This window comes from Anopheles coluzzii, chromosome 2 (assembly GCF_943734685.1).
Source record: "Anopheles coluzzii chromosome 2, AcolN3, whole genome shotgun sequence".
In the NCBI taxonomy this organism is placed as follows: Eukaryota; Metazoa; Arthropoda; class Insecta; order Diptera; family Culicidae; genus Anopheles; species Anopheles coluzzii.
The window spans coordinates 90,409,313-90,425,089 of record NC_064670.1 but is presented as its reverse complement, the minus strand read 5'-3'; the positions used below and the strand labels follow the sequence as shown (position 1 = coordinate 90,425,089).

The window sequence follows — 15,777 nt, the reverse complement described above, 5'->3', positions numbered from 1 at the left end:
CATCTAGAACCAGTGTCAGACGGGAGAGCGAAAATGTAAATATGGCATTGAGGGGGAGATGGAGGGAAGGGTGGTGTATATTTATTGTTATGGCCATTTAATTGTGTCCACCAACACAATCGCACACCAGCGCGAGCGTTTTGGCGGCCACCTTGAACTCTCAAAAAACCTCGCAACGTCTTTCAAAAACGCTCACCAGCAAGGGAAAATCGCACCGCTTTGGAGCGTTGGCGAGCTCGTGAAAACCAGTTTTGCCTAGCGGGGGCCTAGCGGGCCGGTTTACGGCTGTTTGACAGCTGCCAATACGAATGCCGAACGTGCTGCGGTTGTGCCGCGGCCGCATGAAGCACCCGTGTCGACAAACGGCCTGTTTTTCGGCTCGCGGTTTGACAGCGGCCAATTTTGATCCGACAACTTCCGCCAACCCTTCGTTTTCGGACAGGGTGATTTTCGTTTCGTGGTTTTCAAATTTTCCAACGGCGCTTTTGCACATGCAAATAGAAACGGAAGGGAAGCATTTACCGATGTTGACTATTTGCTTGTCCTTTGCTTTCGAAAGGGGAGCGAAACCATCGCCAAAGAATCAACTTTACGTTCTGAATTCCTAGCAATGGAGATGTTTCGACAACAGAAGATTTTGTTTTCAAAAGTTTTAAAATGCGAAATTTACTGAAAATTCGCATTACATGATTTGTTAAGAAAATACACTAATTTGAAGCAATGTTAGGCCTTTTTTGTTCGAAGAACTACATTTTTTTCAAGTTGTTAAATTGCGACAACAAGCGAGTAAGTTCTCAACCATTGCATATATTCTCTCCTTACTTTTCTCACTTTTTGACATTCACTGCAAATGTAAACAAACATCAACACCGACAGCGGGAAGTATAACACCACACTAAACAGTTCAATAACTAAAATCTTTACAACAAATATTGGAAAATAAAAAGAAGCTTTATATTTTACTTCTTTCATTAGTGTTGCGTTCAATTCCGTTTAAAATTAAACAAATTATACTTACTCGATACAAGTACAATCGCCCGAGATTTGACCATCGTATGTGGGCCGACGACCTGTCGAACCAGGAAAGCGAAGAAGAAGAAGAAGAACTCTGACTAAACAATTGTGATATCAGCTGTTTTTGATGCCAAAGCAAACCAAGTGCAGATTCCGTTGCGATTGCGGCCTCAGATGAGGTTGAGGCATCAACCGGACTTGAGCCAGTCAGTGGCAGTGGGAAGCGTTTATTTACGTTAAAAGTGTATGTGTGTCCCCGAGTGGTTGGCGGAAGATGGAAAACTTTAACGAATACTGGGAGTTGTTTGTCGACAAGAAGGATTCGATTGCAAAGGTAGGTCCTAGCAGTGGCTTCCATTTATGTTTCTAACTCGCTCGCTTACCCGACCGCAAGCGATGACTAATGCGCGCCGCTTCAAATGCTCTGTTGCTCATTTTTCTGTATCAGGAAATCATCGCGTACTACAAAACGCTCGACGACTACGAAGATGGTACCGAGCTGTCGGAACAGTGTCGCAGGTTTTTCCGCAAAAACATGATCCACAGCCCGTACCCGACCTGCCAGCTGCTGAAGCTGTTGGCCATGTCGAAAATATCGGCCAAAAACAGTGCAATCTACGAGATCGCAACGGCAGCCGTGCTGGACGCGTTTGAGCAGCACGACGAGCAGCAAACGGACCGTAACAAGTGCTACAACATTCTTGCCAACAGTCTGATGTCCGTGAAAGCTATCGGCAACTTGAAAGCACTCTTGCTGAGGGCGCTCGAACGTAAAGCGATCGAGCTGGAGCAGCTAATGCTGGCACTGTTTTCCCGCAAAAGCGTAAAGCTAATGGTACACCTTATGCCGGAGCTGGTAGGGCCGCTGCAGCAGCACCAGGCCGGGGAAGTGCTCGACAAAAAGCGACACTTTTTCGGCAGCTTGCTCACACCCAGCGCCAAGACGTTCTATGTGCACCATACGAACTATATTCGCTTTATCGAACAAGTGGCACTGGCAAACGCAGCTGACGGTGGTTCATTTTCCGCCGCGGTTGAAACGGTCGGTGCCTTGCCGATTGCCAAATCGTACCTCAACGCCTACCTGCTCGAGCTGCAGCGTTGCCAGCGGATACAGCAAACACTGCAGCTCGACGAAACGCTACTGCCGGCGCAGGACTTTTCCCAGCACGCAACCGTACTGAGCATGATGGTGCGGGCCCGAACCGACCTGAACGAGGTTGACTTTGCGAAGCTGCTGGCTGTGATGCGAACGAACCAGACGCTGCACGAACAGATAACAGCCCTGTCCAGTGAACCAGAATCGGGCGCGGAAAATGCGCATGACGTCATGGCACTGGTTGAGCTGCAGGCACTGTTTGTGCTGTACAAGGCAATCGAGGAGGAAGCGGTGGCCAGCGTGTCCCAGGATGCCGCTTCCCTTATCACCACCAACAATCTGGACGCTCAGCTAAAGTGTCTTTTCAAAGAAACCGACATGCAAACGTTCATGCACGCGATGGAGTCCATCTTTACGATGCTGTTCGTGCGCGGGGAGCTGATAGGCAACGACACAAACCTGCCCGAAAGACGAACCTTCCTCTGCAGCACCGCCCTGCTGGGCGCATTAACGTCCAGCATAAAGTCCATCATGATTACGAGGAAACACTCTGCCTCCTATCAAGAAGCGGACGACACGCTGAAGCGACGCTTTCAAACGCTCCTCGATCTCGTCATCGACGTTTGCTGGCGCTTATCGCTGTTTGACGAACGGCCCTCCCTGGAAGCCACCTTGTCCCCGACCGAACCCGCGAACTGTGCGCAACCGGTTCGACTCATCGATATGCCGCCAGTGCCCACCACACTGACCCACATTACTGAAACCGTGTGTGAATCAGCGTTCGCGTCCGGCAATGCGAAGCTGTTCCGTAGCGTTGAATCGATCGCTGCGATCGATTTTGCCGTCGGGCAACGGCACCGGTACGGCTATTACGGCACGCTGCCGAAGCACAAATCTTCCCGCCGGGCGAACAGAAACCCACTGACTGCGACGGGATCGAGCAATTCGGGCGGAAGCAACAAAGACCTGCAACGGCAAGGCTCTCTGTCGGTCGATCCGAAATCGGAAAGCCTCGCGTACGATCGCAAAGCAACGGACGGCGGTTTATGGAGCCGAAAGCACTTCACCAAACTGTTTGCCACACCGGAAACGCTCGCGATCGTGTGTCTCACAAACGACAGGATGAGCTTTGCGAAGCAAATTATCGACAATCACAGTCTACGGGACCGGCCGGTGGGCCGGCTGGTGGAACGGATTGAACAGATGCAGGCGCTGAAGGCCGATTTATCCGCGCTGATCAAAAAGAACGAACGCAAGCGTGAAACGGCGCGCGGCAGCAGCGGAACACAGTCGAGCGACAGCAACAACGACGCCCTGCTGGATGACATACGCAGCAAAACGGCCATGGGGTTCGAGATTTCCAAAGTGCTCAGCACGATCGAAACGTTTCTCAAGTCGCAACCGGTGCAGCCGGGCACCGATGCGAGCGTCCCGGTCCCGCTGGATCGGTTCGTTGCTCGGTACCCTTTCCTGAGCGGTCTGACCGGGGCCAATCTGCACCTCAGCCAGATCGTTGACGCCGTGCTGAACTTACCCTTCAGCTACGAGCTAAACCTGGCGATCTACAATTTTGTGCTGAAAAACGCACACCAAACAACGGACGCCTGTCACCCGTTTACCGGCATGATGTCGAGCAGCATTGCCGGCCATGGAGGGGAAACGGCCCAACTGAGCGGAAATTACGTATCCTTCTTCGGGAACATTATTGACACGCTGCAGCTTGCGCACAAAACGGCCCGCGCAAGCGCCTGCCGGCTCACCATTGCGGAGCTGCTGTCGCGCGAAGTGTGCCCGCTGGATGCGGTTGAGAATGGGTTGGTGTTGAAGAGGCGTGCTCGCTTCCACGGTATGGTCGAGCGGGCGGACGAATTGCTACACCCGCCGGCCGATGATCCGGAACGATCGTACGCACTGCTGGCAGACTCGTGTGGTGGCGGCGGCTCTGCATCGTTGGCCAAAGTGAAGCTTTATTTGGAACATTTGACAAAACTATTACAATCGTTGCTTTCCACTGGAACCGATCGGCGGACTGGCAATGAGCCGCTTACCACCAACCTTAACGAACTCATGCAAACGGACGCACATACGGTGATGTTGGAACGGTTGTTTGCAAAGGATGTAGCGTTCGCCACCATGGATCAAATGGCCAGCATGCTGGGCATCAATCTGGTTCAAGCGCTTGGCAAGCGGCTGCTCGGCCCGGGCGAGGAAATCAAACCGATGCTACACGATGCCCCTGCCCTGTGGGAATACATTGCAAGCAAAAGCGAGCTCTTGTGTCAGTTGTGTGCGATTCAAATCAACGGCGCGGAAGCTTCGACAAACAAGTCGTTGGTCGGAAACTACAGCAAGCTCATGAATGCGTCGGACCTCCCGTTCGGCTGCAGTCACATTCGCACGAGTAAAGCCAATGCTATGCAGACATGTAATCCCTTTTCCCTGGACAGCAATCGAACGTGCTGCATGCTACAGGCCCAGCAAGACAACGACCACATTCGGTCAAAGTTGCTCCCAAACGAGGACGACGTTTCGATGGAGCAGAAAGCGCAGGCTTTACTCGCGAACGTTGACCAGTACACGGTGGCGAACGAGTGGATCAGTGCTTCCGAGCATCTGCTGACGGCATCTGCCAAAAATGTCACCCCCCGGCAGTGCACGATTGCGCCGGCAATACGCCACAAGCTGCAGCAAACAGCGAACGAGCTGCGAACGTATCTGCGCGTGGGCACCATTCTTCAATTGGCGTCACCGGATGAAGGTGGTGCCGAGGGGGCCGGTTGGCAAAGGGCGAGGAAGTTTTCCGCCGAAAACAAAAGCACCGTCTTGCATCAGCTGATCGAGCTGGGCGAGCTGCGGGTGTGTGCCGACTGGATCAAGCTGCACCCGATCGAGGCCGAGCGGGAGCTGGAGATGTTCATGTACGCGGTGCACAAGCTTTCGGCCGCATCAACCGTGGCGGTGATCCCGACGACGACGACGAGCCTGGAGCTGGACAGTGAGCCCCCGATTGCGCTGCTGTTTCGAATCATTGAAACGATGCCGATCGAGGCCGTGGTGAAGCTGTACGAAACGATCATGCTCAACATCCGCAGCGTGCCGGTCGTCAGCTACATGCTGGGCTATCTGGAGCGCAACACCACCACCAAGCCGCTGTACCAAAAGTATCAACTGTCGCTAAAAATATTCGAACATCTGTCGCACGACGAGTACGAGGGGCTGTGGAATTTGGCCAGCCGGCCGTTGCTGATCGTAGAGCAGTGCTTGATGAACTCGCGCCTGGAGCTGTTGGCCGGCGTGATGCGCTCCATCCGGGGGCTGCTGGTGGCGGATGTCTGCGCGCACTGCTACGAGCACCGGGAGTACATTCGCGACCTGCACGACGCCGTTCAGAGTGGGACGGAGCGGGAGCAGCAACCGCAAACGAGCACCGTACTGCGCCACTATCCCGTGCACGATGGGCTGTTCATCAGCCACGAGTGCGTCGACTGTCTGTTGCGCGTGTACGCCGGCAAAGCGCTCGAGTACAAAGTATTCCCAGATGTGGTGGGCCCGGCCGACACGCTACCTGATGGTCCAGTCAGCCGCGTGTCGAGCTACGATTCGCTGAGCGAAGTGGGGCAACCGTTCGTGATGCCGAAAGACATTCCGGGCCGCGATCGGTGGGTAAAGGACGAGGAGGCGCTGCACTGCATGTGCTGTCGGCGCACCTTTTCCATGCTAAACCGTCGGCACCACTGCCGGCGGTGCGGTCGTGTCGTGTGCCACTCGTGCTCGAAGCGCAAGCTGCGCCTGCAAAGCTTTTACGAGGATGTTGCCGTGCGCGTGTGTGACGACTGTTGGCGCAATTTGGCGGGCACGAAAGACACGACGGCAGTGGCAGCAGCAGCAGTGCCATCGGCCGCCGCATCGCAATCGCGCACCTCCGATACCGGCAGCCAGTACGAGTGGCAGCTGACCGGCAACGAACGGTACGACAATGTGATCCGCGACGAGTACAGCTACGAGTACGCACCGTCCACGAGCCAGTGCCTGGCGATCTGCAACCTGCACACACCGAACGAAGAGATGGCCAGCTTCCTGCTGTACCACTGTGCCAAGCTAGAGGCGCTGCTGCGCCCGCTGCATCCCGGCGTGCCGAATCCCGAGATCGACTATGCGCTGGTCGCGCGCATGCTGCTCAACCTGACGCTCGGCGTGAAGGTGCGCGGTGGCGGCGCCGAGGTCGAGAAGATGAAGGAGCACGCCGAGATCATTCTCTCGATCGTGCACGACAACTGTGAGTCGTTGCTGCTGGACGCCCCCTCTATGAGCAACCATGGCAGCCTGCGCAAACTGCGCGATGCGCTCGTGAAGGCGGAAAAGTGGACGCTCGCCCTGGAACTGTCGCTCAAGTGTGGCTTCTCGCTCAACGGTGTGATGGCCGCCTGGGGTATGGCCTGTCTGCGGGCGGGCTGCTACGAGACGGCGCGCGAAAAGTTCTCCCACTGTCTGCCGCGCATTGCCAGCGAGGCGGAGTGTGAAGCGGTGCTGCGCATGATCGAGGCACCGCGTGCGGGCATCGCAACGGTCGTACCGATCGTCAAGCGTCCCGCTCGCTGTCCACCACTGCTGAACGAGATTGTTTACGCGCTGGCGTACACGGCGCGTCTTGGCGCACCGTCCGAGCGCGTGACGGCAAGGGTTAATGCCGCTCGGCACGCGTCCGCGGGCAGTGGCGCTGTGGGCGCAGCGCACGAACCGGCCCTAAACATACTGAGCACGCTGGCCAACCTGCGCAACGTGTGCCAGGGTGAGTTCGACGGCGACGTGCCCGGTCCGAATGCAGAACGGCTCGCGCGCCACGACGCAGCATCCATCGTGCTGTGCAGCCGGTTGTTTGAAGAATCCATGCACTACCTGCTGGCGTACGGGTCGCACGCAAGCGTGGTGCAGTTTCTGATGCGCTACGCCCAGACGGAGGTGGCCGCACTGCGCTACATCCTTGCGCAGCGCGTTGAACCGGATGTGTTCCTGCAGACGGTGCTGCTGCCGTACCTGCAGCACGGCGAGCTCGAGACGATCGTGCAGCGGCTGTCGGACATTGACGATACGCTGCTAGAGTGGCGCGAGTACATCCGGTACGCTTGCCGCTATCTCGAGATGAACGACATGCTGAACAGCCTGTACAGCTTGCAGCTGCTGCTGAAGGATCCGATACGGGCGAGCATGACGTGCGTGCGCTTCTACACCACGGGCTGTCGCACGTTTGCCGATCTGCAGGCCGCCGAGCATCATCTCAAAACCAGTGTCACTCATTTGCAGGTAAGCATCGGTGTTGGTAGTGTTTAGTTGGTTTAGTTGCACAACACAACTAATTTTCATTTATTATTTCACATGCAGAATGAGCTGGAACTGTGCAACTGGCAAGAGGTGCGGCTGAACAGCACCGGCACAGCGATCGAAACGCACCATTCCCTGCTGATGAAGCTGGATCCGAAGGAGTTAAACAATCACATCAACACCATTCTGCTGCAGCTCGATGTGACCAAATTTTTGGCCACCTGTGAAGCGAAAGGCCGCCAAACGGTTGCCCTTCTGCCAAAGGTAAGTGTACCTGTGCAAGCGGGCAGGATTGATGACGAAGTACGTTGGTGGTGTAATGGTTTAATATTTGATTGCAGATTTTTCGTGAAGCTTCCCAACTACCAACGCTCTTTGGTGGCAGCCATGATAAGCTGCAGCTAGCCATCCTGACGCTTGTGTGTGGCCAAAACGTGGAGGAAGCTTTCGGTCTGTCGTACAGGTATGTTTAACATGGTGACTGGTGTTGTGTTTCATGCAGTCTTCGTAACGATTCATTTATATTGATCTTTAATGATCACTGATTCGAATCGCGAATCAAAACTCAAAACATATCGGTCCGAAAAGGCCGTAATGCTAATGTGCACTTTTAGGTTTGCTCTTATTTTCACTTTTTGCATCTTTGGTCATATCAGACACTCATCCTCATGTCGTAGCTAGTGTTGAGTAAATCTGGTTCAGATTCATCAATCTTACTGAATCTTTGGAATGATTAATGAATCATAATTCTCGGTTGCAAAGATTCATGAATCTCTAATGATTCATAAATCTTCAAAGATTTGAAAGATTAAAGGTTCATATATCTCGAAAGATCTCAAGTGATTCATACATCTCTAAAGATGCCAGCCTTTGCAGGCTTTCGAGACTTCTTGTTCAATCAAGTACCAAGCGATCGGATAGTTTGTTTTGCTACGGGGAGACGGTTGGCTTAAATCCACGACGGGCATGTTGTTAGGAAGGATCGCGCAAATTCAATATGTTGAACATCATACATCTCTAAAGATTCATGAATCCCTGGAGATATCTGAATTTGAATGGATTTATGAATCTTTTAGATTCATGAATCTTTCTATCGAGATTCATTTATCTATAGAGATTCATTTATCTATCGAGATTCATGAATCCTTGGAGATTCATGATTTTTTTAGATAAATGAATCCTTGCAAATTCATAATTTTTTAGAGATTCATGAACCTTTCAAGAGTCGATTCGAGATCCGAATCACTGATCATTCAAAATTCAAATGAATGAATCTCAACGAAAGATTCGTGAAACCCAACACTAGTCGTAGCTCCTTCATGATATTGTACCAAATGCATTATCAACGAATCACTCCTTGTGTTGTGCTTCTTTCTGATTCTTTCTTAAAGATTCTTTGATTACCATTAAGAGACTCCAATGGAATCTCCAAGTGTTTATGAGCATCTAAAGCGACAGTAAAGTTGGCAGTATCCATCACACATGTAGATGTGATCGTCGAAGGAGTAGGCTAGCTCACACGAAAATCACAGGTCAACCATTACGTAGCAGTAGTTGAAGTAGGAGTTGTACTTATTTATACATATTGTTCGCTTTCTTCACAAATTCATTACATTGGTTAGTTTTCATTTATTGCACCTTACCTTCTGATTACTTTCTTGTTCTATGCCGTTTTGGACTTTATCAATATGGGATGATTATAGAGGACGATCCTACTAGTGGTGGGAGCTCTGAATCGGACCTACCCGATTCCAATTCCGTGTTCGGAATCAATTACGGAACCGATTCCGATGCTGGAATCAATTCCGATTCCGGAGTCGATTCTGGAGTCGATTCTGGAGCCGACTCCGGAGCCGCTTTCGGAGCCGATTCCGGAGTTGACTCCGGCGCGAAATCAGTCCAGGAATCTCCATGAGAATGGATCTTTTACAAGTAAATTTTGATTTTTTGCGGTTATCAATACGTAGTATGATTGGACCCAAACGCCTATTTTTATGGCGATGCCGAAACTGACTCCGTTTGGAAGCGAATTCTAATTTAGGAGCCTATTCCGATTCGAGAACTGATTTCGATTCGATAACCGATTCCGGATCCGATTCCGATTCCGGAGCCGATTCCGGAATCAATTCTGGAGCCGATTTCGGAAACAATTCCGGAGTTGATTCCGATACCGGAGCCGATTCCGCAATCGATTGCGTAGACTGATTCCGGACCTACTATCCAGAATCGATTCCAGAAAACTGCGGAGCTAGACGGAATCGATTCCGACAAAAATTTCATTTTTCCCATCACTAGATCCTAGAGCGAAATAGTGAAAAACCCTGGTATACCGTCAGCCATAACGTAATACTCGGGAATCGTTTGATGAGACACCGAAGAGAGGCTAAATTAAAGATTCACTCCACTACAATCAAGCGCTACAAAAAAGGAAAAAACTTTAGAGATTCATATTTTGTTAGCGAATCACGAATTTTTAGATGTTCATAAATTGCCAGAGATACATGAATATTAATTAATCTCAAAGCTTGAAATTTAGATGCAAAGATTCACTTTGAAGATTCATTCGAATTCATGAATCTGAATCAGTGTTATGCACCTCTAATCACTCATGAACGACCGAAAATCAGTCCAACTACCGTGATCTTCGAGCGATATGATAATTTCAAGATTTTATTCGTCATTCTTTTGTGATTCTTAAATCGGATTGATTCTAAAAATGGGAGATTTAGATTGATTGAGTTACTTTGAAGATTCATTGCAACGGCATAGTAAATGTGTGACGCATTGATCAAACTGTTTTGCTTTCCTTTCCTGCTCACAGAATCATACAAGACTACAATCTCGACATGCAGCGAGTGTACGCACTGACGGCAAAGTATTTCATCAACCATGGCAAAATTGAAGACGTCGGCAAACTGCTGGACGCGATCGTGAGCAACGAGTGCAGCAGCAGCACGACCAGCGCAACAACCGAACCGGCCGTATCGGCGATCTGCGACGAAATCGTACGCGTTTCCGTGGACGTGGCCATTAGCCGGCACGGTAGCGGTGTGAACACGAAGGTCGCCCTCGAGACGCTGATCAATCGGGCCAGCTCGGTGGCGGTGCGCATTCACTGCTACATCGTATCGGGACAGCTGAAGGCGGCCTACTTGCTAGCGAACCGGCACCAGCGCACGGGGGACATACGGAAAATTCTTCGCCAGGCGGAACTGCTCGGACAGATGCACGTGAAGCGGCTGTGCGAGGCACGGCTTAGCCATCAGGAGAGCAACCCGTGAGAGCTGGGGCGAAAAAGCAACACACAAGTGATAGGACAGTGCAAGCAACACTGCAATGCTTTCTGTGCCTCGATGAGAAAGAATTTCAATTTAATCGACTGTTATCGAAACTGTTATACACATCAATCTACAATCAAACGTGATATTAATCCTTCTCTATAACTCATTACTCAATTAGTCATTTAACCAAAAAAAAAAAAAGAAACCGGAAAAGAAACTGATATTTTTGGACACGTATTATACCTGTTTAGAAAAAAGGACAACTGTAATGTGTTAATGTTTAATAAAATATTTAATATAGCCTAGCCTGCATTCTAGACAAATGAAACAAATCGAACAAATGTTTGTCAACTGTGGGGTAGAGCGCTGTTAGTACGAAACTACGCGTCGAAATCGAACGGCGGTTTGTCGGCGAAAATATCGCAATGGAAAAATGATTTTTATTTTGCTCAATCAAGCTAAAATTTGCAAAGCGGTTGCGCTGTCACTAACGAACCGATTCCAGGAACCCCTATACATTCTATTGTTTCCGCTTACTAGTTATCACATATTGTATCATTTCCATTTTGTTTGCTCTTGTTTGCTACGTATTATAACTGGTTATCCCGCTCGCGTCGTATACTGGTTTTTCTCGTACGTCAAATCTATCGAAGCCAAAAAACAAACGCCACACACACACACTTATTGTTTATCTTGCTTTCTCTGCTCTTTTCCTATCGCACTGTTCGCTTTCCCTTTCGCACTACCACTCTACTTTTTGTCTTTTTGTTTTAAATTTAGCATGTTAGCCACTGATCCCAACCAACTAGCCATACAATATTATTAGGTTAACTACACTGCAAGCGAAGCTTTTACATCTTATAATGTGTTTTAAGATTTTTGATTTGCACTTCTTTTTTTTTTGGTTTGCAATTGCCTAAAATTTAGTGATGCCTATGTGATAATGTGTTTTATAATTTCGCTACCCTTACTAACTGGCTAAGTCGATCTAGACTAATTTTTAGTTAAGCTCCAAAATGTTGCCGACCTTTCTCAGACTCGTTGTAGAAGTAGATTTGAAAGACAAAAACAAAACGTTTCCTGTTTTCTCTACCATCTTCCTTTTTAAGCGAATTTTTAGTAGCAATGTTTTGATTTTTTTTTTCGTCAATTTTGTTGTTTCTTACTCTATCTCCGTTTGAATTGTGCTGTTATTGTCTATTTCTTTTGTTTTGTGTTGTGTGTTGTGTATGTTTTTATCGTTTTTGATTCGTTTGTTTGTTGATTACTGTTGTTTTCTATTTATGTTTTTTTTTTCTTGTTGTTTTGTGTCGTTATTTTGTTGTACTTTACACTAATTATTTTAGCCCCCAGCATTATTTGTTACTTACTTCTTTCATCTTTTCTGCCAATTTCTGCCCATTTCTGTAATCCTGTTCATGATTTGTCCTTTTGCCTACCAATGCATACTCTTGTCACATCATGTTCACCTTCTTTCGCGTCCAATTTCCGGGTCTCGCTTGTAAGCACCGAAGAACTCAGGAACAACTGCACTTTTCCACCACCATGTTCGGTATGGTGCTGTAGATCACGTTGTAGCTCATGTCAAAGTACAGCAGCCGGATCGAGTTCATCTTCTTCGGCGAGCAGCACGGTATGGCCGAGGTGCTGAGCTGCATCACGTGCGTGTGCTCGTACTTGGGCAGGAAGCTGATCATGCACTCACCGGCACAGTACCACGCTTCGTAGCGCTTCGGCGCGATGATCCAATCCCAGCCAAACTTCTCAAAGTCCACCGTCAGCGGGTACCGGCAGCAGCGCGTCTCGTTCGCATTCTCGTCACAGTTGAGCGAGAGGTTGCGCTTGATGCGCTTCTTCGGCGCATCGCGGAACTCGATCTCGATGTACGGTATCTGTGTGTTTGCGGGGGAAAATGAACGAACACAAGTGTAAATACATGTGAATGAGCATGGGCATGACAGCTTCTTCGATGGCAAACGGTTACGGTTGATAGTGGATCGTTTGAATATGTTGAACTTTGGTATTTGGCAATTTGGCAATTTGGTGAACTACCTGTGAAAAAATATAGCTAAAAGTTGGAGTACATACAAATAATTATAATAAATGTGTAGAGCTGCTATATAAAAAAGTACAATATTTGTTCATTATTTACTTACAACACTTTCACGTATGAAAGCAACAATCTTACCACTATACTAACCACGATCCTTTGATTCTTTGTTAGAAAATTCCATGTATTCACTCCACGTTCGCTGCTTTACCATGTGTCTTACCAAGCACAAACTATTAGTTGATTTCGAAGTAGGAATATTTACAGATTATTTTCGGTTCACTTCATTTTTACTGTCCTCTTGCTCGCACTGGAAATCAGAATCTAAATCTAAACCACAGCACACATTTATTCAATAAATATGCATTCATTTTACCAACACTTTCCACACTTTAGCTCGCTGCAATCGACTATTTGAACGATCTTTCCACTCGATCACACTCTATAAGAGAAGATCCTGTGAACCTTCCCTGTGAAGGAACATATGCCGTTTAAACGGGAAAAGATGCTGATAGGCAGTCATATATACGAATTCCCATTCCCGCGTGAGCTGGTAGTTGGTTGCAACGATATTCTCTGAACGAACTCCCCCAACCCCATTCGCTCTCTAAAGGCAGGGACATTCCGTGAGAACCGGAGAGGTACTGCTGAGGGAGTCACATTGCACGAGCGGCCTTTTGTTTTTGGGGTGGCGCCAATTTAATTGACACCAATGGTCAATTGATCTTAATTGGGTACAAGTGGGATGGACAACAGGCCGTCAAATGCAGTGAACGTATACGAATAAGCTGTGGGAGTACGAGAAATTTCAGGAAAGAACACTTCCTTGTGCCAAAAACCTGAGTGATCCCCTAGCGTTTAGTGTTAGTACGCCAATGGAATGTGCTAGTATGTTGCATTCATGCTCTTTACACTTATGAGCCAAGTTGCTAGTTTCGTTGTACGCATCGTTACAAGCAGGCACTGCTTAGGTAAACACGGCCGCCCTGGGTTCGTATCTCGAACTATATGGCTTGGCAAGATCGTTTTGATCGTCTGTGTGCGGGTGAAGACGAAAAAAGCGAATCACCCGAGATCAGAGTCGATGCAACCAGATGGGTGAGTAATCGCATCTGTGAATTTACTGCTTGCTGATCAAATTGTTGCGACAGCACGTTACTTAACCCTTTTCTTTACTAAATGGCTTAGTGCTGATCTTTAAACAAATCTAGTCTAGTTGATTAGGTGTTTACCTTGGTTATAAATCTCTTTAATTGGTTCGAAATTCCTATTTGCATTGCGCTGCTTAAATGCATTCTTTGGTCAGTTTTAGTGATATGCACATTAAGTCAATATGTACAGTCAAATTTTATCATTAAATACTAAGAGTGTATTTAACTTATTTACGAATTCACTCTTCGAAGTGACTGGCAACACATTTAAAGTGAATTACATCATTCTTTCGAATAGAGATGGGCCTCTGTGTGAATCAGATTCATAAATACGAATCAAATTGCAAAATGAATCAATTACAAATTCAAGTGAAATCAATTCAAGTTACAATTCATCAATGTTTAAAAATTAATGAATCTTAATAGATTCTTGAATCTCTAAAGATTCTGCAACTTCTAAACTACTGTAAATTCACCAATGTGATGGATGCTGTTGCAAACGTGGACGCTGTATCATACTGTATTATACTGGAAACTGTATCATAAAAATACATATTTTTTACTAATACATTGGGGTTATAATCATTCATTCTCGATACCGTCTAGTGCCTCAAACTTTTCGGATTAATTTCATTCACCCGCTAGTACTGGTTTTAGCAGGTGATGACAGGTGATAGAGAGTGAGTGATATAAATCCAAAGAGAGCGACTCACTAGTCGGCACAGACAGGGAATGAGCTGAATCCAAAAAGAGTGGTAATCAAAAGATTCACTCTTGGTGCAGATTTGAATCCTGATTTCTGGAAATTTAAGAATTCAACTCACTCACTCTCATATGGTGCACTTCTTGAAATCATATGAATGAATCTTAGACAAATGATTCATTAAGCACAACACTACTTTGGGGCGCAAAAGCGTGACAAGTGATTTAACTCGCCACGCCAATTTAACGCCAATCAGTAGTTACTGGTAGCGATCAGTCCCAAAGTCGCACTAACTTGCATCTAACAACAACATGCCCTATCCTGCTTCGAACAAATCAAGCTTATCAATCGCTCAATCGCGATTGATCAATCGCAATCAATAGACCAATCGAAATTTCCCATTGTTTTGAACTGATTTATGTTGAGTTACAAATTTGAGAAGAATATTATATTTTTTTAATCCAACCAAATAAGCTCTCAAAAATCATGCGAACAATCAACCGAGAAAATATTTACACCACCGCATAGCTAAGAAAACGTAAAATTTTTTGTGGGGTTAGTTGAAAAAAACTTTCTTTTTGTCACTGAAAAATTCAATTTAAAAAAAGATACAACTTTTGGGGCAAAAGAGCCATCTCTATTTGGGGCAAGTGTGCCACCATCTTTCATAGGCGAGAGCTGTCAAAAATGTAAACATTGTTGTAGCGTTCAGCGGGATGGTGCGCTATTGTGAGCGGATTCTACTCCGGAAAAACAGACCAGCAACAACCCATATTGCGATACAGTTTTTGATGAAAAGGGGTTCATTGGTGACTCAAGACATGTAGGAATACATAGACTAGTGGTACAAACGTAATAATTTCCAATTATCTAAGAAATACGGTTATTTTAACCAGGTGGCCGTCTTGCCCCATACGAGTGGCACTCTTGCCCCATAGCCCAAAAAACAACGTCTTTTTGGACCCATTTTAAAACGCTTCAAAAACTGTTTTGTTTGCACTTTTTTCAAGCGAAACTCATTTATAAGTGAGGAAATAGATGTAAAATGGTTTTGAGATTCAAATCGGCTTTTGAAAAACACGTTTTAGTGAGTTATAACTTGAAATGCTTGAGGTGGCACACTTGCCCCAAATTCCGCTATTGGAAGTAGCTCTACAGTG

At 47.5% G+C, this 15,777-nt stretch overlaps 2 protein-coding genes across 2 annotated transcripts; one reads left to right on the top strand and one right to left on the bottom strand.

Moving 5' to 3' along the window:
• Positions 1–873: 873 nt before the first annotated feature.
• LOC120949312 (zinc finger FYVE domain-containing protein 26 homolog) lies at positions 874–11,018 on the top strand. The gene is made up of 5 exons (XM_040366532.2): positions 874–1,348; positions 1,463–7,414; positions 7,493–7,696; positions 7,774–7,895; positions 10,254–11,018. Exons 1-5 carry the CDS (start codon positions 1,289–1,291, stop codon positions 10,711–10,713), a joined length of 6,798 nt encoding a protein of 2,265 aa, XP_040222466.2. The 5' UTR covers positions 874–1,288; the 3' UTR covers positions 10,714–11,018.
• Positions 11,019–11,625: 607 nt separating this feature from the next.
• LOC120961358 (growth/differentiation factor 8-like) lies at positions 11,626–14,748 on the bottom strand. Its single transcript, XM_049611151.1, has 2 exons — positions 14,743–14,748; positions 11,626–12,761 (listed from the first exon to the last, which is right to left on the bottom strand). Exons 1-2 carry the CDS (start codon positions 14,746–14,748, stop codon positions 12,231–12,233), a joined length of 537 nt encoding a protein of 178 aa, XP_049467108.1. The 3' UTR covers positions 11,626–12,230.
• Between the last annotated feature and the right edge of the window lie 1,029 nt (positions 14,749–15,777).

Bases quoted from the DNA above. Each gene is read 5' to 3' on its own strand.
- LOC120949312 (XM_040366532.2), top strand. From the start codon at position 1,289: ATGGAAAACTTTAACGAATACTGGGAGTTGTTTGTCGACAAGAAGGAT. The intron at 7,415-7,492 runs GTAAGCATCGGT...TTTCACATGCAG, and splicing joins CCAGTGTCACTCATTTGCAG to AATGAGCTGGAACTGTGCAA. The intron at 7,697-7,773 runs GTAAGTGTACCT...ATTTGATTGCAG, and splicing joins CGGTTGCCCTTCTGCCAAAG to ATTTTTCGTGAAGCTTCCCA.